The following is a 21,211-nucleotide window of genomic DNA, read 5'->3' as shown; positions in this document are numbered from 1 at the left end:
AATAGCAGCTGATGCCCAATTCCACCATTTAAATATACATGGGTAATTGTAGAGGAAAGATTCTGAAACCAGATGCTAGCCCCTTGCATAAGATAAAGAATAAGAAAGATGCCATGTTATCAGCTGCTGTTATCACCCTTTCCTTTTTTCAAGGGATCTGTAAGGGTGAAACAAACCCTTTTTTAATGTGAATTGTTTCTTACTCTATGTCAGGAATCAGCAAACTTTTCCTGAAAGGGCCAGAGAGTAAGTTAGTTTTTATAGACCATATAGCCTCTGGCACGAATTCTTCATGACTTTTTCCGTACAACTCTTTAAAAATGTAAAACGATGCTTGGTGCATGGGCCACAGTTTTCTGATCTCTATTCCAAATGATGAGAAGTCATTTAGGCAATTGTCAAAAATCACCTCCATGCCTACATAAGATATTTACAGGTATAACAACAGCCACTGACTTTATCATTTTACTTAGTTCTAACAATTTTGTTATAGGCCTATATAATTATATCTTATTTAACTTTATAGTGCTTTATCCTTAATGTAAAAAGTGCATTAAGGAAAATAATGAAATGTTATCCTTTATGCAAAATTATCAATCTGTAAGAAATAATGAGATTACATATTCCTGAAAAAGTGTGTATAGGTCCAAATATTTTTATCTGAACTAGATAAAAACCCTTTTTCCTCTTACTGGTACTCATTCTCAATTTATACTGCATAATTTATGTTTCCAATAATGTTTCATTTGGATATTTGAATTATACAGCAAATTTCTTTTAGTGCTTACTCCAAGTCAACCACTTAACAATGACTGTACTAAATGCTTTCCTCCAAATACCTTCTCCACCTTAGCATCATTTTCATCTAACCAAATTTACTATACAACCTATGGCAATGGTTTCAGAGTATGTACCATAAAAGCCATAGAGGTAGCTCGGAGCCCCACAGGAGTCATAAAGGATAGAGAGCACCTACACAGCAGCTACTATTTTACCCTTTTCTATTCCACCAGCCTCCCCACTTTCATCTGTTACTGCCCCAAATTCAAAAACCACACAGAAGTACAGATCACTAACAGAAAGATAGCTAGAAAATTCCCAAATATTTAAAACTTAAAAACATTTCTATATTATAAGAGAAATTTTAAAATATGCTTAACTAAAAGAAATTTAAAGCAAAATATCAAAATTTGGGGCTTGCAGCTACATTAGTGCTTAGAAGGAAATGTGTTAAAAAAGAATAATCTTAAATCTATGGTCTAAGCTTCTAATAGAAGCAAGTAAAAGAGCAAAGTGAACCCACTGTAAGCACATGTAAGGAAAAACAGAAACTAATTAAATAAAATTTTAAAATATAAAGAAATCAACAAATTCAAAGCTTTTTTAAAAAAAATCAATAAAATTAATAATCTTCTATCTAGAGTAATCAAAAAATATTTAAAGAGAAAACACAAATTACAATTTATCAAGAATGAAAGAGGGGACATGACTACAGATCCTACAAACATAAAAAGAATGATGAGGGGATATTTTGAACAATTTTATCCCATAAATTAAACAATTTAAGTTAAATGGGACAAATTCCTTGAAAGACAAATTTGAAAATTAACCAAAGAAATATAAAACCTGAAAGGCTCTATATCTATTAAAAAGATGCTGAATTCACAATTTGAGATCTTCCCATTAAAAAAAAAAAACAAAAAAACAAAACAAAAAAAAAACCATAAAACTAAAGCTACAACTAAAACCCTAGGCCCAAATGGTTTCATTAATTTTACCAAACATTTACCTACCTATTCAAGTTGTTTCAGAAAATTGAGGAAAAGGACTTATTGTGTAAGACCATTTTACAATAGATTCAAACATCTTTAACAAATTATTAGTAAATATGATCCAGCAGTATATATATAAAAAGAAATCATAACCAAGTGGAGTTTATTCTAGCAAAGCAAGGAGGGTTTAACATTTGAAAAATAATCATTGTTATTCACCATATTAACAGAATAAAAAAGAAAGCCTATATATTTATCTCAAAACAGTTGACCCTTCAACAACATGGGGGTTGGAGGTGCCAAAACACCCCTAATGCCCAGTGATCCCACTTCTAGGAATATATCCCAAGAAACTAGAAACACCAATCAGAAAGGATATATGCACCCCTATGTTCATAGCACAATTCACCATAGCTAAGATTTGAAAACAGCCTAAGTGCCCATCAGCAAATGAGTGAATTAAAAAAAACTGTGGTACAAAGGAATACTATGCTCCGGTAAAAAATAATGAATTCTTTTTTTTTCTTTTTCTTTTTTTATTAAGGTATTAAATCTGTACATATCTTTCCATTAAGAATGAATTCTTACCATTTGCAACAATATAGATGGAACTGGAGAGCATTATGCTAAGCAAAATAAACCAGTCAGAGAAAGTTAAGTATCACATGACCTCACTCATTTGTGGAATATAATGAACAGCATAAACTGATGAATAATACCAGATCCAGAGACAGAGAAACATTAATTAGACCATTAAACCTCAGAGGAAAGGTAGGGGAGGATGGGGGTAAGAGGGAGAGATAACCAAAGGACTTCTATGCATGCATATGAGCCTAACCAATGGACACAGACATCAGGGGGGTGAGGACACATTTTGTAATAATACCTTAATAAATAAAGAAAAAAATTAAAATTAAAAAAACAAACAAACAAACACACACACATATAGCCTAAAGCAGTTTGGCTCAGTGGATAGAGCCTGCAGACTGAAAGGTCTCAGGTTCGATTCTGGTCAAGGGCATGTACCTTGCTTGCAGGCACACCCCTAGTAGTGGGTGTACAGGAAACAGCTGATTGATGTTTCTCTCTCATGGATGTTTCTAACTATCCCTCTCCCTTCCTCTCTGTAAAAAATCAATAAAATATATATATTTAAAAAAACACATATATAACTTTTGACTCCTCCAAAACTTCAGTCGTTCCTCTGTATCTGTGGAATATTGGTTACAGGCACACCCACAGATTCACAAATGCAGATTTAAAATATACTGTTTTCAATCTGCAGTTCATTGAATCTGTGAATGTGAAACCTGGAGATAAAAAAAAAACAAACCAATTGTGTACTTACTAAAAAGACTTCACATATAAATAGACCCACAAAGTTCAAACCCATGTTGTTCAAGAATCATCTATGCTATATAATAAAATCCTAATATGCAAATCAACCGAACGGCAGAACAACTGGTCACTACCACAAGCACTGACCACCGGGGGACAGATGCTCAATGCAGGAGCATCTGCTCCCAGAGAGGGAAGCAACTGCCAGCGGCAATCGGGAGGCGGGGCCGGCCAGTGGGCAGCGCCAGGCCGCCAGGAAAGGCAGGTGCCAGCGGGGGAGCCCCGGTCACCCTGCCACCAGTCACCCCACAGATGGCCCTGATCGCCAGCCAGGCCTAGGGACCCTATTCTATGTATTGGGAACAGTCTCTTAGATTTAAAAGTTAAAACCTGGCAAGGCTACTCTAACACTAAAAAAACACAATGATGCAGCAATGACATGCATGGACTCTGGCTTGCACACTTTATGCTCAGCCCTCATTCTGACACTTAAAACTATGTGGCAAAGCCAATTACTTTACTTCTCTCTGCTTCAGTTTTCCCACCCATAAGATAGGGAAAATAGTACTACTGCCTCAGAAAGATCATGTTATGTATGACTTTTTATAATCAGGGCAACATGCAAGATGCCTTTCACCTGTTTGAAAAGTATTGTCACTGTGCATGCAGCTTCCCAGATTGCAAGAGGGATGTCCGACTGCCCATTTAGGCCTGACATCCCCCGAGGGTCCTGGATTGTAGGAACAACCCCCTCCCTCTCCCTCCCCCCTCCCCCACCCTGGGCACAAATTTTATGCACCAGGCCTCTAGTATATGTAGAAAAAGCATGTGACAAAAGTAAACACTAATTCATAAGACAAGTTCTCAGCAAACTAGGAACAGAAAGGAACATTCTCAATTTCTTAAATTACATCTACAACAAACCTACTACTTACATATAATTGTAAAACACTGAAAGCTTTTCCCATAAAGTCGGGAGCAATACAAGAATATCTGCTCTATCAATGTACTACAATGTAAACATTGCACTACAAGTCTTAGAATGTGAAATAAATTGAGTAAGGAGGAAAAAATAAAAGGCATATGGATTAGAAAGGAAGAGTACAATTGTCTTTATTTATAAAATCCTAAGGAATCTACAAAAAAAAAAAAAAGCTAAAACTGATATGCAAGGTCATAAGACTAAAGATACAAATTCAAATATAAATTCTGTCTATATATATAAAAGCCTAAGAGACAGAATGACTGAATGATGGTCGGCTGGTCGCTATGATGCGCACTGACCACCAGGGGGCAGACGCTCAACACAGGAGCTACCCCTGGTGGTCAGTGCACTCCCACAGCCAACTAACGATGGCTGACCAATCTCCTGCATTCCCTCCTCCCGCCAGCCAACCTCCCTGATTGGGGCCCCGATTGGTCCCAATCAGGACTGGGCAAGATAGCCCCAATTGGCCCAAATGCCAGCCAGGCCGAGAGACCCCACCTGTGTGCGAACTCATGCACCTGGTCTCTAGTTTCTCTATATTAGCAATAACTGGAAATGTAATTTGTTTAAATACATTTTACATTAGAAAGATAAACTTAATAAGTTGTGTATAAGATTTGTACAGTGAAAACTAAAGAGCATTACTGAGAGAAAGAAAATCTAATAAATATGATCTGAAGACCAAATGTACTGATTCTTCCCAAGCTGATCTATAAAGATTCAATGTAAACATAATAAAAAATCAAAATAGGCTTTCTCACAAAAACTGACAATCTTACTCTAAAATTTGTATGTAAACCAAAGGACCAATACTACCAAAGACATTTTGAAAAAGAGTTACAGAACTACACTTCCCAATTTCAAAACTTACTATAAAGCTATAGTAATCAAGACAGCATATTATTAGCATTAGGATAGATATACAGATCAATGGAACAAAACAGAAAGGCCAGAACAGATCCACACACTTATAAAAATGGTTTTCAAGAAAGTTAAAGAGCCGAAACAGGTTTGGCTAGAGTGGAAAGAGCATTGGCCTGCGGACTGAAAGGTCCCAGGTTCGATAACGGTCAAGGGCATGTACCTTGGTTGCAGGTACATCCCGGGGGGGGGGGGGGGGGGGAGGGGGGAAGGGGGGGGCAGTTGTAAGAGGGAGCTGATCGATGATTCTCTCTCATCGATGTTTCTAACTCTCTATCCATCTCCCTTCTTCTCTGTAAAAAATCAATTAAAAAAAAAACGCAGAAGCCATTTCAATTAAAAAAAAAAAGTTAAAGATAATTCAATGGAGAATGGCACTTTTTAAAAAAATGTCACTGTAGTATCTTGATATCCATTTGGAAAAAAAATTAAATTAACATCAAATACAAAAAAACTACCTCAAAATATAAAACTCAAAATTATAAAGCTTCTAAAAGAAATCATAATATAATATCTTTGTGACTCTAGTTTCTTAGATCTAGGACACAAAAAGCACAAACGAATACAAAAACTTAATAAGCTAGACCTCTTCAAAATTAAAAATTTCTGCATGACAGTTTAAAAAAATAAAAAGACAAGTAACAGATTGAAGAAAACGTCTTCAATGCATTGATCTTTCAATTATACAAGAACATACAAAAAACTCTTACAACTCAATAATAATGAGGAAACTAACCCAATTTTTTAAATGGGCAAAAGATAAATAAGAACATTACCACAGAAATTATACAAATAGCCAGTAAACACATGCTCAACATCATTAGAAGTCAGGGAAATGGATACTAAAACCGTAAGAAGACACCACTACACGACTAATAGAGTGGCTAATGTTAAAAAGGCTGATGATGCCCTGGCTGGGTGACTCAATTAGCTGGCGTGTCTTCCTGTACACCAAAAAGGTTTGGGCTCAATTCCTGGTTAGGGTACATACTAGTAACTAGGCTGTGGGTTCAATCCCCAGTCAGGGAGCACACAAGAGGCAACAGATCGATGTTTCTTTCTTTTTCTCTTTCTCTCCTTTCTTCACTCTCTCTAAAATCAATAAAAACATATCTTCGGGTAAGGACTTAAAAAAAAAAAAAAGGCTGATGATACCAGTTGTTGGCAAGAAAGTAGAGCAACTAAAATTATTCCATTGCTGGTAGAAATGCAAATAATAAAACATTAGAAGTATTTGGCACTTTTTTGTAAAGTACCATATGACCACCAATTCCACTGCTAGGTATTTTTTCACCCATGAGAAATGAAAGTAATATCTCCAAAAGACTTTCAAGTAAATGATCATAGTATAATAGCTTTATTCATTTTAGCCTAAGCTCCAAACAACCCAAATGTCCATCAAAAAGTAAATGGATAGTCCTGGCCAGTTTTCTCAGTGGTTAGAGTGTCTGTCTCAAACCGAAGAGTCTCCAGTTCAATTCCCAGTCAAGGGCTGAACCTCGGTTACAGATTCAATTCCTAGCTCCTGGTCAGGGCTCAAGCTGGATGCAACCAATCAATGTGTCTCTCTCACATGGATGTTTCTCTCTCTTTCTTCCTCCCCTCTCTCCCTCCCCCAGCCCTTCCTCTCTCTCTAAAAATTAATGGGAAAAATATCCTCGCTTCTCAGGTGAGGATGAAAAAAAAGGTAAATGGATAAACAAATTGTGATATATTTATATAATAGAATACAACTCAGCAATAAAAAGAACTACTGATGCACAGAACATGGATAAATCTCAAAACTACAGTAAGTGCAAGAAGCAAGACACATGAGAGTACAAACTATATAATTTCATTTATATAAAACTCTAGGGAAGACCAATCCTAATATATAAAATCCAGGAGCTGTAATAACCAAAATGACCAGAAGGATGACCGAACAGCAGGCTAGGAAGCTGAGGGAGTGGGATGAATGATCACCATGAGGGGACCCCCATCTGGATCGTGGGCTTGGCTGGCCTTCAAACAGACAATGGTCCCTAGCCCAGGCTGGCCAGCACCCCAGAGGGAACCCCCCGCCATGATTAGGGGCACAGCTAGCCTTCAAACCACCAGTGGCCCCTAGCCTGGGGAGGCCTCCTAGCTGAGGACACCTGAGTCTGTTCTGGACCTCGGGGCCATGCTCTTCCCGTGAGCAAATCTGAAGCCTCCAGTGTCTAACTGCCAGTCTCCAGGAGGTGGGAGTGCTTCCACAGTCCACCAAAAAGTAGGACCATCGAACCGTTCACAGTCTCAGTGCAGGCCCGGGTCCGTGGCTGACGGCATGGAGGCCAGACCAAAACAAAACAGCAGAAACACCTTGCCCGCCTCGGCCGGTGCAGATGCAGTCCACACGGGCCTGGGCAGTGTAGAAAGCACTACCTTCTCCCGGGTCCTGTGCTGGCACCACTGCCTCGCCCACCCTCAAGCCCGAGTCCTGACAGCAAAGTGTGCAGGGCATTCTGCAGGAGAGTGCCGTTCTGGGTGATTTTGCCCAAAGACATCCTATTGGGATGAATTCAGAGCCACATCTCACTTCCCATGAGACTGGAAGAACCATGTAAAAGGAATTTGACAAAAACTTTCCACATCTCTGTTTATTCTTTAGAATCCATAAAACGACCTTTAAAAAAGCATTCAGGCCACCAAAGAGAGAATACACTTTCTGGCCAGAGCATGCAGGATTCTTTTGCCCAACAGGTTAAAGGAAGCAGAGAGCTAGCACAGTGGAAATGGCCCTGGTGCCCTATGAGGAGACCGCAGGAATGGGGCTGTGGAAATTCCACAAGCCTCTTGCCACCTTCTCCTGTGCAAACCACACCATCCAGATCCACCAGGACTGGAGGAAACTGGGAGTCACAGCTGTGGTTTGGGACGTGGTAAGCAAATCTTCGGGGGGGGGGGGGGGGGCTCTGAAAACATCTGAAATTGATTATAAGACTGGTGTTTATTTAAAAAGAAATAAAAGAACAACTTTGTTGAGATATAATTCAATGAACTATTTTTTTAAAGTAAATTCAGATTGGTACAACCATGCTCAATTTTTAAATATTTTCACGACCCCCATCCCCTCCAAAAAAACTTCTACCCACTAGAATCACTTTCCTGATCATCTTCCCTAAAATAGATTGCATTTTAAGAGTGGGTAAAGGAAAGTTGAGGAAAGTTAAAATACTGCACAAAGATAACAAAGCCCAAAGTGAAGATCATGTGCTTTCTTTTTTAAAATATTTTTAATTGATTTCAGAGAGATAGGTAGAGGAAGAGAGAGACAGATACATCAATGATAAGAATCACTGATGAGGAGAAACCAAGATGGTGGCATATATAAACACATAAATTGCTACCTCGCACAACAATTTCAAAACTACAACTACAAGACAAAATGGACATCATTCAGAACCATAAGAAAGCTGGCTGAGTGGAAATTCTACAACTAGAAGGAAAGAGAAAAACACACAAAGACTCAGAGGAGCTGCAAAAGGCTGAGGTTCGGAGACACGCGTGTGGAGAGGAAAGGCTGGCTTTCTCTAGCGGGAGGGAGACAGAAGCTGAACCCCAGTTCCGGGCAAGACCCTGGGGACCCAGACTTACACGGGGTGAATCTGGACTGTCAGGAAAAGAGAAAAGCACACGGAAATTCAGGGGAGCTGCGAAAGGCAGAGGTCTTACCAGTAAAAGTGCTCAATGAACTATAATATTAAAAATCCTGAAGGTAATTGAATTTGAGTCCCACAACATGAACTGAAACCCTGTCACATGTCGTGAAGGCGGTGGAAAATGCCTAGTGGTAGATCACACAGTTACCATCTGTTTCATCAAATAAGACAAATTTGGCTTTATTAACAGAAGCAGAACAGATTGTGGGGGGGTGGGGAGAATGCCAATATTACAGAGTTAGTTTCTATTCTCTTAAGTAAGAGGATTTTAATTAGATGTGGTATCTTATTAAAAATGTAAGGAAATAAGCTTTTTAAATCCATGACACATTTTATGAATCCCCAAAGATCTTTACCAGTAAGGCATTCTTATATTTCCGTAAGTATTATGAAACACTTAAGTCTTAGGAGAATTGAATATAAGAAGCTAGGTAGCCGAAACTGGCTTGGCTCAGTGGATATAGAGTTGGCCCGAGGACTGAAAGGTCCCAGGTTCAATTATGGTCAAGGGCATGTACCTTGGTTGCAGGCACATCACCAGTGTGTGTAGGAGGCAGCTGATGGATGTTTCTCTCTCATCAATGTTTCTAACTCTCTATCCCTCTCCCTTCCTCTCTGTAAAAAAATCAATAAATTATATTAAAGAAGAAGAAGAAGAAGAAGAAGAAGAAGAAGAAGAAGAAGAAGAAGAAGCTGCTGCTGCTGCTGCTGCTAGGTAGCCTGGTCAGTGTGGCTCAATGGTTGAGCATCAACTCATGGACCAGGAAGTCATGGTTCAATTCAATCAGAGTGCATGCCTGGGTTGCAGGCTTGGTGGGGGGCATGCTGGAGGCAGCTAGTCATGATTCTCTCTCATCATTAATGTTTCTATCTCTCTCTCCCTCTCCAAATTCAATTAAAAATGAATAGATAAGTTCTTAAAAAGAAGCTAGGTAAACATGACTAATACAATGAAAAAAATCGATTGCTAAGGTTGTATACCATAACAATTTTTTTAAAAAAAGACGGATTATACAAACAGAACTGCCTTTAAGGTACTTAAAATCTACATAGATTTTAAGATTTATTAATTTGGACACTAAGGAATAAAAATTTAAGAAATGAAAGTATTTTTTTCACTCTTTAAATTTTATTTTTTAAACACTAGCATGAGGCACCTGCCATCAAAAAGCACTGATGGACAGCCTCACAGATAATTTTATTTATTGTTTCTTTTTTTAATATATTTTTATTGATTTTTTTTATAGAGAGGAAGACAGAGGGATAGAGAGTTAGAAACATCGGTGAGAGAGAATCAACGATCAGCTGCCTCTTGCACACTCCCCACTGGGGATGTGCCCGCAACCAAGGTACATGCTCTTGACCGGAATCTAACCCGGGATCTTTCAGTCCGCAGGCTGACGCTCCATCCACTAAGCCAAACCAGTTTCGGCTACTGTTTCTTTGATTTTCAGCCCTCTTCGCCTTTAAACATAGATAGCAACTTGGGCAAGTATTTTAAATTTTGAAGAATAGTGACATTTTTAAGGTTTTTAAAATAAAAATATGCTGTCTGTATAAGTTAGATTAATATACTGTGTAAATGAGGGGTCCAAGATGACATTTTTAACCTGCTTATGAACAGGCATTAATTGAGTCAGATAAAATAGAAGATAATTTCTTCCACAGAAGAACTAGTAAGATAGGTTAGTCAAATTGATGATGCCTATTCATAAGTGATTTATGTATTATTAATAAAATTACAGAAGTAAAAAAAATGATGCCTAAAATTTAGTTGCCCCATTTAAGAGGATGGTCTTTTAGTCTCATTATTTTTGATGGAAGTACAAAGGCTTCTTTCAGATTCATTAAGGATAAAAGTTCAAATATTCAGAAGATATTCAGACAATGAACAGTGACCATCTTTCATGAGTAATTAACTGTTTTTAAAGTACCTCCCAAAAACCTCAGCTTCTTTCTATGGCCTCTTAGATCACTGGAATCCTATGATTCTAAAAATGGTTAGATTTATATTTTAACTTGTGCCAAACAGATAGGCCTATCCTATTTACACATGTTCACACTGTTCTCCCATGTATTCTAGATCAGCAGCTGCCAACCTTTCAGACCTCACGGACCACGGATTGGCAACCGCTGTTCTAGATCATTTGATGGAATTATAACTACTCCCTCCTTCTTGAATTTTCTTTCCCTTCTGTCTTCTCTCATGTCACATTCTCTGGTTTTCTATCTTAGTGGGCCTGCCTCTAAGCATCCTTTGTACGCTTCTCACCAGTTTTTCCCCACTTTTGATTTTCAGGGATTCTGGGACTTTATCCTGAGTCCCCCACTCTTTTTTCCATCATACATTTCTCCCTAGTTAATTTCACCTGGACCAATAACTTTAAGCACTGTCTTTCGGCTAATGAATTAACTTCTTTATCTCTTAACTCTGACCTCCCCAGGAACATCCTACTTACAGCCTACCTGGAAGCATCTGAGACTTTGACCTAGTCACTATCCTCCAGCTTTCTGTTGCTCTTTAATAACCCTACCAATTCCTATGTCAGAGCATTTACACTTGATGTTCCCGTGGCCAAAAGTACTCATTCCTCTGAACTTCACAATTTCCTTCTTCCTAGTATTCCGTTCTCAGTTTAAAGTTATTTCCCCAGAAAAACCTCTCTAAAGGTCACCAACACCGCCCTGGTTGGTTTGACTCAGTGGATAGAGCCTCAGCCTGCGGACTGAAGGGGCCCAGGTTCGATTCCACTCAAGCGCATGCCAATCAATGATTGCCTCTCATTATTGATGTTTCTCTCTCTTTCCTCTCTGAAATCAATAAAATCATATTAAAAAATAAAATAAAATAAAGAGGGTATTTAGGAAGAGCCTCACTGAGATGGTGACATGCAGGTCTCTGGGGGAAGTAATTTTTTAGGTAGAGTGAATAAGAGCTCTTCAAAAAACAAAAACAAAAACAAAAACTCCTTTATTATCCTTTTTCTTTCTTCCTTTTTTTCCTTTTCCCAATTTCATTTTTGCATTACTTTTTTTTTCTTCTTCTTTCTTTCTTATCCTCTAATTATCTTTTCTCTGGTGGTCACCTTTATTTGGGGTTATTAGTATCATGAATACATTTGTGTTCAGTGCCTTGTGCATTGTGCCTTGTTGTGTTGTATTTTGTGCCTTTAGATCAACGCAGGAGAGAGAGAATGACATAACCAAACACCCGGAGAAGAGAGATCATTGGGAGACAAAGAAACGGCCCACATATAAAAGAAAAGCAGGCATCACTAGAAAAGGAAGTAAATAAAATGGAGGCAAGCAACCTGTCAGAGAAAGAATAAAAAACATATTCTTTTTCATTTAAATTAATAAAAATATATCAACTGGATCCCTCACATGTCTTAGCATTTTAGTTCCAGCATCTACATCTCTTTGCCTGAGGTTTTTCAGGAGTTGTGTGAAAGCTGAGAATTAGCACCCTGCCCTCACCAGCCCTCAACCAATGACTAACGTGTGTAAAGAACATGGGTGAGAAACAAAGTGCGAGGAACACTGGCTCCCAGAGTTACCTAGAGATTTAACCTTATTAATCACCTGCATGACAACATACCCTTTACTCAACACCTTCACTTCCTAGCCTCAAATCTAGTATATTTCTTTGTGATCATTCCCCATATTAATTACTTATACTCGAGTCCTTGTTTTGGGGTCTACTTTTCAGAAATCAGGAAAACTAAGACTCAAAATTACCATGAATTTGAGTGGGGGGGAAAACAATTATGTTTTACCCTGGCTTGTATGGTACAGTAGTTAGAGTGTGAGCCTGTGAACCGAGGGAGGTTTCACAAGTTGGTTCTGGTCATGGGACCATACATTCCCTCTCTACCCTCCCCAGCCAGGGCATGTGTAGGAGGCACCCAATCAAAATGTCTCTCTCACATGATGTTTCTCTCCCTCTCTCTCTCCTCCTTCTCAGTCCCTTCTACTCTTTCTTAAAAATCAATTGCAAAAACATCCTCACTCCTTGGTTAAAAAATTTATTTTAATTATCATAATAGTTAATTATGTTTCTATTTTCATACCTGTTAATTATAAAATCACTAATGTTAAACTTCAGTTATGATATAAGCAAACCAAAGTAATATGTGCAATATGTATGACTTTGTCTCTAATAAAAACCGCAGATGTCTTAAAATTATATTATAGTTCTGCAGATATCTCAAAAGTTTGTATACTCCTCAGTACTTTGAAATTATGAGTTATTACTTAGTTTACTGCTAAACTACTACACATGGTTGCAGTCTCTCTGTCTACAATGTTGCACATTCTTCCTGTTTGTTGTCATCAATTCTTGAGCAACTACCTCTGTGCCAAGTAATTTTTCAACCACAAAACAGTTGAGTGTTCCACAACTAGAGATTAACCCAAAAGCCTTGAATAAATTCTGGTGTTCTTAGAAAACCTATTCTTGCCTTATAAAGTGTAATATGGAAATTTTAATTCCAGAACAAAAATACAATTTAATTTTAACTTATGATTTTTAAATGTAATTTTTATTGAATGCATTAATTTATAAGTACATTATGGCTACTAAAATAAATTTGTTTTAATATCTTTAAGTTGTTTTCAATAATTATATGGTCTCATTTTTATAAATACAAAAATATGTAGAGCTAAACATTATATTTTTTTTAAGAATTCAGACATGTGACACTATTAAAAAAAAAAAAAAAAAAAAAAAAAAAGATTCTGACCCTAACCGGTTTGGCTAGGTGGATAGAGTGTTGGCCTGTGGACTGAAGGGTCCCAGGTTCATCTCTGGTCAAGGTCATGTACCTTGGTTGTGGGCACATCCCCAGTAGGGGGTGCGCAGAAGGCAGCTGATCAATGTTTTCTCTCTCATCAATGTTTCTAACTCTATCCCACTCCCTTTCTCTCTATAAAAAATCAATAACATATTTTTTAATTAAAAAAAAATTTCTCAAAACCTCTATAAGCTGAAGATAGGTCAGTATGGTCAAAATGGCACTGAACTTCTCAAAAGCCAATAGTGGAAGCTAAGAGGCAATAGAACCATGACAAAAAATTCTCAGGGAAAAATATTTTTAACCCAATTCTCTGCCCAGCCAAATCAACATAAAAGCCGAAGAAATATTTATTCATATTTGCAAGGCCTCAAAATGTTTTTCCCCTCCAACTTTTCTAAGGAACCTACTAAAGGATATCTTCATCAAGGAGAGAGGAAGATAGATGATGCTAAGAAACAGGGAATATAACAAAGGAGATAGACAAAGAAAATCTCCTGAGATCACTAAAAGAAAACCCCAAAATTATAGGTCTGCTACTTTAGACTTGGAGAGCGTAACTCAGATTGGAGAAAAGAGAACAATATCTACCTCCTATGTGGGATTATGAGAGAAGATTCAAAAACTATCAGAGGTTTAGGAGATAAATTAGGTAAACAGAAAACTAAGCAAATAGTAAAGCACAGTAATTATTAACACCAAAATAATTATTATGTGAGGGATATTTTTCACAATCAATAATTAAACAATAAATACTGATTTATGCAAAATTATGAGATACCTCAGGAAGACAGGAGGAAGGGAAGTAAATGTGTGTATGTGCTAAGAGTAGAGAGATAGTTAGAATCATCAGCTAGAGAACTAAAGTCTCAGCTTCCAAGAGGTGATACATAAAAATAAAGGGAAAAGAATCAAGAAATGGGAGCAAAAGCAAGTTATTTAGGAAAATGTGAGGAAGTGCCAAAATGTGCAATTTGAAAAATAATTGCCTCAAAGAAGGAAAGTTTCTTTTCATTGTGATTCTAGTGGTACTAGTTTACTTCTTAAATTATGCACACGTGCTATTTTGGAAAGATAAAAATTAATTTTTAAAAATAAAAACTTTTTAAAAGGTGAAATAAAAATAATAGCCATTATTTTCCAGTGCCTATTACCTACAGGAAAAATACCTGATCATTTACAAATCTACTACTATGCCTCAGGCCAGCTTTGAAGAGTAAGATTATCCCAATTTTCCAGATGAGAAAACTGAAAATGAGAATGAATAGAAACATCTTTATTTTGTTTCTTTTGTTTCTATTTTGTTTGGTCCTTTACCTTTCCAGCAGTAGCAAAATATTCACCATCAGGGGACCATTCCATCAAATGTACAGATACTGCAGTTCTAAAAAAAAAAAAAAAAAAAAAAAAGATTAAAGAGTTAACATTTTAAAAATCTGGAACACTGTATATATAAACTAGAGGCCCAGTTTATGAAAATTCATGCATTCAGGGGTCCCTCAGCCAGGCCTGCGCCCTCTTGCAGTCCAGGACCCTCAGGGGATGTCCGACTGATGGCTTAGTTCCATTCCCCAGGGGATCGGGCCTAAGCTGGCAGTCAGACATCCCTCTCGTAGGCCAGGAATCCTCAGGAATATCCAACTAACGGCTTAGGCCTACTCTCTGTGGGTGCTCCCCCTGTGGAAGTGTACTGACCACCAGGGGGCAGCTCCTGCATTGAGCATCTGCCCCTGGTGGTCAGTGCACATCATAGCAACCAGTCATTCCTGGTTGTTCCGTCATTAGGATCAATTTGCATATTATTCTTTTATTATATAGGATGGTCAAAATAAGATTTTTAACATAATCAGAACAAGAGTGTTTTCAACACTCTAAAAATAAAATATATCACCTTTTTAAAATACAATTAATTAAAACTAATGCAGAGTTTACTTTAGGGATCCAAAAAAAAGTGTAATTAAAATGTATAAATTATATCCCCACCTACAAGTCCCATCAACATCCTAAATATACCATGTTAAAATCTAAGCTCATCATCTTCCCTGGCTAGTTGGACCCCTTCACATAATCCGCATTGTTAATAGTTCAACTATCCTTCCACTTGAAAGAGTGGCTGGCAATTTTCATCACATCTTTTCCCTCCCCTTCACCATCCACATCTCTTCTAATAATAAGTAATTCCTCTGTGCAGCTCTGTCAACCCAAGTTCTGAGTTATACTATGGAAATATTTTTGTCTTTTTCTTAAACAACCAACTATAGCACAGATTGAATGATATATTATAATGACTTTTGGTTAGAAAAATTCCACTTTCTAGGCTTCTAAATACAATGGTGCCATCAAAAAATAAAGATGATTATGCAATGTAACATAGTTTAGGCAACATTTTTTAAAAAATTAACAAATGCAACAACAGAATTAGACACTAACTTGCACTGCCAGATGCAATTCCAATCATTTAAAACAGGGGGAATTTTATTATCAATTTCTTCCTCTTCTTCCAGAATGTCACCTCCTGGAGGAGCCCACAACTGAATAGAATCAGTTGCTGTCAACAATCTGTTATCTGAAAAATTAAAGAATGTTCTAATGAATAAGCAAAAATTAGAGAAAGAACATACGTGGGCTTCTAAACTATGTTGTGAAAAATAAGCAATATTTTCTATGCAAAACACTTTTGACATATCTATTTAAAAGCTCTAAGAATCCACTACACAAAAAAGAGTAGTTCTTGGCAGAAACTTGAGAACAAAACAAAAAACAAAAAGCTTTCCTGAGAAAGAGCTTATATCAGGTAAATCTTTTTTAAAAATTAACAGAAAGTAGAATTCTTTTTTTTAAAAAAAAGAGCCCCCAAAATACCACATATGATGTTATCAAGATGTAAGACATAACTGAAAATTAGTGAAATTTGTTTTTCTACTTGGAATATAAAAATTAATTTAATTAATTGTGAATGTTAAATGGGACAAAAGCCATTATCATTAGAAGTTTCTAATCTTTCAAAATTAAAGAGAATAACTTCCTGAAATACAAATAACAAAATAAGATAGGAGTGTTTTTGGTCCTGTTTAATTTCTTATTTTCTTTCATAATAAATACGGTTAAGGATAAAATACAGTACATGTTCGCTAAAGAAACAAATCATCACTATTCTTAAAATACAATATTCAAAGGCAGGGGGAAAGCACAGAACCAATAGTAAATATAAAGCCATGTGCACCAAGAAGGAAAAAAGTACGTTCATTCACTAGCAAAAATAAATTTTATAGTTGATCACTTTCTTATTATATCACATTGTCGTCATACATTTTAAACCAATTATTTACTTTTCATAATTTCTAAACAGAACTAGTGAATACCTTGAGGGTCCCATGCCAAATTGTATGTCACGGAACTCAAAAAAAACTGCCCAGTTTTAAGCCACTGACACTTGAGTTGCTGAAACATATAAAGAGAAAAAAAGAAAAAATATATTGAAAATATACACAAACACTGCATCATTTTCTTCAACTTAAGACCTTATGATCTAAAATAAAGATGTAAATATTTCACTATTACTTTCAAAATAGTGTTTTTTTGAAAAGTTCCAATGGTTCCAATTACTGTCTATTCTACCATATCCAACTGTTTGCCATGCCCAAACAAAGCATGTTCTCTCAGGCTTCTTTCCAAGTCTATAAACACATTGTTATACTTAAGCAAATTCCTATGCTTAGATCAGGATCTGGATAAATCATCACCTCTGCTGTGAAGCCTTTTCTTACATCCTAGCAGCACTCCTTACACTTTTTACATTCTATCATTATAATATTGGTCACACTGAATTATTATGTGTTCATATGTTTGATTCTCCCAAGAAATTAAACTCTTCTAGAGCAGGAATTGTCTTTAGCGCTATAATGGCTAGAATGCATACGTTAAATGAATGTTTATAAAAACAAAATAAGCCCTAACTGGTTTGGCTCAGGGGATAAAACACCAGCCTGCAGACAGAAGAGTTCCAGGTTCGATTCCAGTCAAGGGCACATGCTGGGTTGAGGGCTCTATCCCCAGAAGGGGGGGTGCAGGAGGCAGCCAATCAATGATTCTCTCTCATCATTGATGTTTCTCTCTCTCTCTCCTTCTCCCTTCCTCTCTGAAATCAGTAAAAATACATTTAAAAAAATAAAATAAAATGCACCTTAGAAAAAAGTGTTGTCTATAATAATAAAAGCATAACATGCTAATTAGATCAGACAGCAGAACAACCTTCCAGATGTCCTTCTGGACAAAGCCACAGTGGCAGGGGCTAAGGCAGAGGCAGTCAGGGGTGATCAGGCAGGCAGGCGAATTGTTAGGAACAATGAGGCAGGCAGGCAAGTGGTTAGTGGCAATCAGGCAGGAAGGGAGGTGAGCAGTTAGGAGCCAGAGCTCCCAGATTGCAAAAGAGATGTTTGACTGCCAATTTAGGCCTGATCTGGACATCCCCAGAGAGGGCCCAGATTGTGAGAGGGTGCAGGCCGGGCTGAGGGGCCCCCTCCCATGCACAATTTTGTGCACCAGGCCTCTAGTGTCTAAAATAAAACTAGATATACCTCCCATAAAGTCAACAAATTTAAATTACATAATGTATAAAATCCACAAACCTGACCTATATTAAATTTATTTGAATAATTTCCATCCTTTTTTCTTAATTATTTTCATTTTAAAGGTAGAAAGAAGATTTAAAGTTAAAAGTCCAAGGCCTTTTCCATTACATACAGTATCTAAGTAAAAATAAATTTAGATACTTCTTTGTAGTATATGAATATAAAGTAGCCTTCTGTGGAAGTATTCTGCAATGTAAAGCTGTGTGACTTAGGCAAGTTACACATTAACCGCTTGGACAGTAATATTAATAAATCGTAATTCCTTCTCTCTTTATAATATTTTAGAATATTCAACAATGAAATAATTTATTTAAGATTTATTTAATTTATTTAATAATTTATTTATCCACAGCATAATTTTAAAGTAGAACTGCAAAACTTGGATTTTATTATCCCAAACTAATTTTATTTTTTTTAACCAGGGAAATGTTATTTTCCCTGCCACTGCTGAACATACTATAATCACAACAGTATTTTATTATTTTCATTATTTTTGTTAATCCTCCTCTAAGATGTTTTTCCATTGATTTTTAAAGAAAGTAGGAGAAGGAAAAAGAGAAAAATACTGATGTGAGAAACTGCTTCCTGAACAAGCCCCAACCAGGGCCTGAGCCAGGGAGGAGTCTGCAACCAAGATACAAACCCTTGATGGGAATCAAATTTGGGACCCTTCGGTTTGCAGGCCGACGCTCTATCCACTGAGCAAAACCAACTAGGGCACAACAATATTTTGAATACTGTTCAACAGATCTATTTCAAAGTACAATTAAATCATTCCTAAAATTATAAACATCCTTAATATTCTTTCCTTTAGTATTTCCTGGAGTATAATCTGGACCAAATACATAGCATAAATTTAGAAGTGAGGCCTGGATTCTGAATTTTTAAAAATATATTAGGGTGATATTAGTTAATGGGATCATATAGATTTCAAGTGTATATTTCTTTGATAGATCTTGTATCAAAGAAATATACACTTGAAATCTATATGATCCTATTATCGAATTCCCACTACCCAAAGTCAAATCATCTTCTGTAACCATTTATTAGGCTCCCTTCATCCCTCACTCCCAGCCATGGAAACTGAATTTTTAATAAATACTCGATGTGACTCTAAAATTTGATATCCATTTCATAAAACTATCACAGGGAAAAGACTAATATTTTAATTGGTATTTCTTGGCAATGTAAAAAGAAACTCAAATATATACATTTAATGAAACATTAAAACCACTTGCTGTAATGTATTTAAGAATATAAACTTTTTTAAAAAAATTACTGGCAGCCCTAGCCAATTTGGCTCAGTGGACAGAGCATTGGCCTATGGATTAAAGGGTTCCAGGTTCAATTCTGGTCAAGGGTACATACCCGGATTGCAGTCTCCATCCCCAGTGGGGGGCATGCAGGAGGCAGCCAATCAAAGATTCTCTCTCATAACTAATGTTTCTATCTCTCTCTCCCTCTCCCTTCCTCTCTGAAATCAATAAAAAATACATTTTTATAAAAATTACTGGCAAATTCAAATTTCACATTGGCAGATTTGACTATTTGAGTGATGGTGGAGTTCCAATTCATGCAGTGTTTTTTAAAGGAGTTAATAATTCTAATCATATAGGATTTTCTGAATATTAAGGTAAAATAAAATACAGAGCTCAGAATGACTCTCAATGCTTCTCAATGTGGTATGCCAGATCACTTAGCTGGTAAGTGAATTTAGCTAAGGTCTTAACTCCTTCATTCAACAAATATTTAGAAGCCTGTTATGTTCCAGATATAGATTCTAAGTACTGGAATGCATTAGTGAACACACAAAAAACAAAGCTACCTATTTTCATGGAGTTTAGTTCTGAACAGTAAACAATAAATAAATCAATAAGGGAAGTGCTATGGAAAAAAAGTTAAAAATACAAGAATGAGCCCTAGCTAGTTTGGCTCAGTGGATAGAGCATAGCCTGTGGACTCCAGGGTCCCAGGTTCAATTCCGGGCAAGGGCATGTGCCTTGGTTGCGGGCATGTGCCCAGTGGGGAGTGTGCAGAGGCAGCTGATCGATGTTTCTCTCCCATCGATGTTTCTGGCTCTCTATCCCTCTCCCTTCCTCTCTGTTGAAAATCAATAAAATATATATATTTTTTAAAAAGAATGGGAGTTAAAGGTGTAGATGCAAGTGCAATTTTTTAAAGGGTGATCAAGGTAGAACCCACTGAGAAGGTATTATTGAACAAAGATTTCAAGCATCTACAGAAGCTGGTTCAGGAGCTATTTAGAGGAAGAACATTTCAGACAAACAAACAACCAATGCAAAGCCCTAAGATAGGGAAATAACTGTTTAAAGAACAGTAAAAATGCTAGTGTGGCCTAAGTGATATCAGAGAAGGCAAGAATAGTACAAGATGAACTGTGAGAAGTAATAAGTGGATGCTGGGAGAAAAAGCTTTTGGCCTTTGAATCTGAGGGAAATATGGAGCCATTACAGAGTTTTAAGCAGAGATGTGTCATAATCTGCTTCAGTAAGAATAGAAAAGGGCAGAAAAGGATAGAAAACAGAGACTAGTCTAGTAATATAGACAAGAAAAAATAATTCAATTAGGAAATAACCCAATTAACAAGATAAATCTCAATTAGCAACCTTCCAGAAAACTGAGTTCCTAAAAGGCAAAGGGATATGTTCCCAGTGAATGTAAAAGGTCTCACCCCAAAGCATCAGACCAGCTTCACACTGATATTCCAGATCACTGTCAGCACCAGCTCCTAAGAAGCTCTTTATTGCTATATATTTGGTTCTAAATTGAATTCTAAATGTTTTCTACTATCATTTAATACTTACACAATTTCTCTTATGAGAATTTATGCCCAAAGGTTCAAAAATACAAACAGCATTACCATATGAAGCTGCAATCTAAAAAAGAATGAACAAAGCATTAATATTTAGGAGAAGGAAAATTAAAGATAACTTCCTTGTTACAATAATGTATAAACTAATTATATACAATACAATCCCAATATAGTACTCATGATTTATTTCCTTTCATAAATATAACTGGAAAATTACTGAACTTAAGAATCTCCTCTTTTATCAAAAACTCAGCA

General features: G+C 36.7%; 1 protein-coding gene across 3 annotated transcripts in view; it reads right to left on the bottom strand.

Annotated features, from left to right (window-relative positions):
- Window positions 1-21,211, bottom strand: part of DMXL2 (Dmx like 2) — a 144,832-nt gene that overhangs the window by 92,497 nt on the left and 31,124 nt on the right. For all 3 annotated transcript variants that reach the window (XM_084894003.1, XM_084894001.1, XM_084894002.1), the window contains exons 3-6: window positions 20,949-21,020; window positions 16,855-16,933; window positions 15,923-16,058; window positions 14,810-14,876 (exon numbers count right to left, since the gene is read on the bottom strand). In XM_084894003.1, coding sequence (XP_084750129.1) covers window positions 14,810-14,876; window positions 15,923-16,058; window positions 16,855-16,933; window positions 20,949-21,020 — 354 coding nt within the window. The remainder of the gene's footprint in view (window positions 1-14,809; window positions 14,877-15,922; window positions 16,059-16,854; window positions 16,934-20,948; window positions 21,021-21,211) is intronic.

Source organism: Pipistrellus hanaki (assembly GCF_964339955.1).
Source record: "Pipistrellus hanaki genome assembly, chromosome: 1".
NCBI lineage: Eukaryota > Metazoa > Chordata > Mammalia > Chiroptera > Vespertilionidae > Pipistrellus > Pipistrellus hanaki.
The sequence above is the reverse complement of the archived record's forward strand: the minus strand, read 5'-3'. Positions and strand labels throughout refer to the sequence as shown.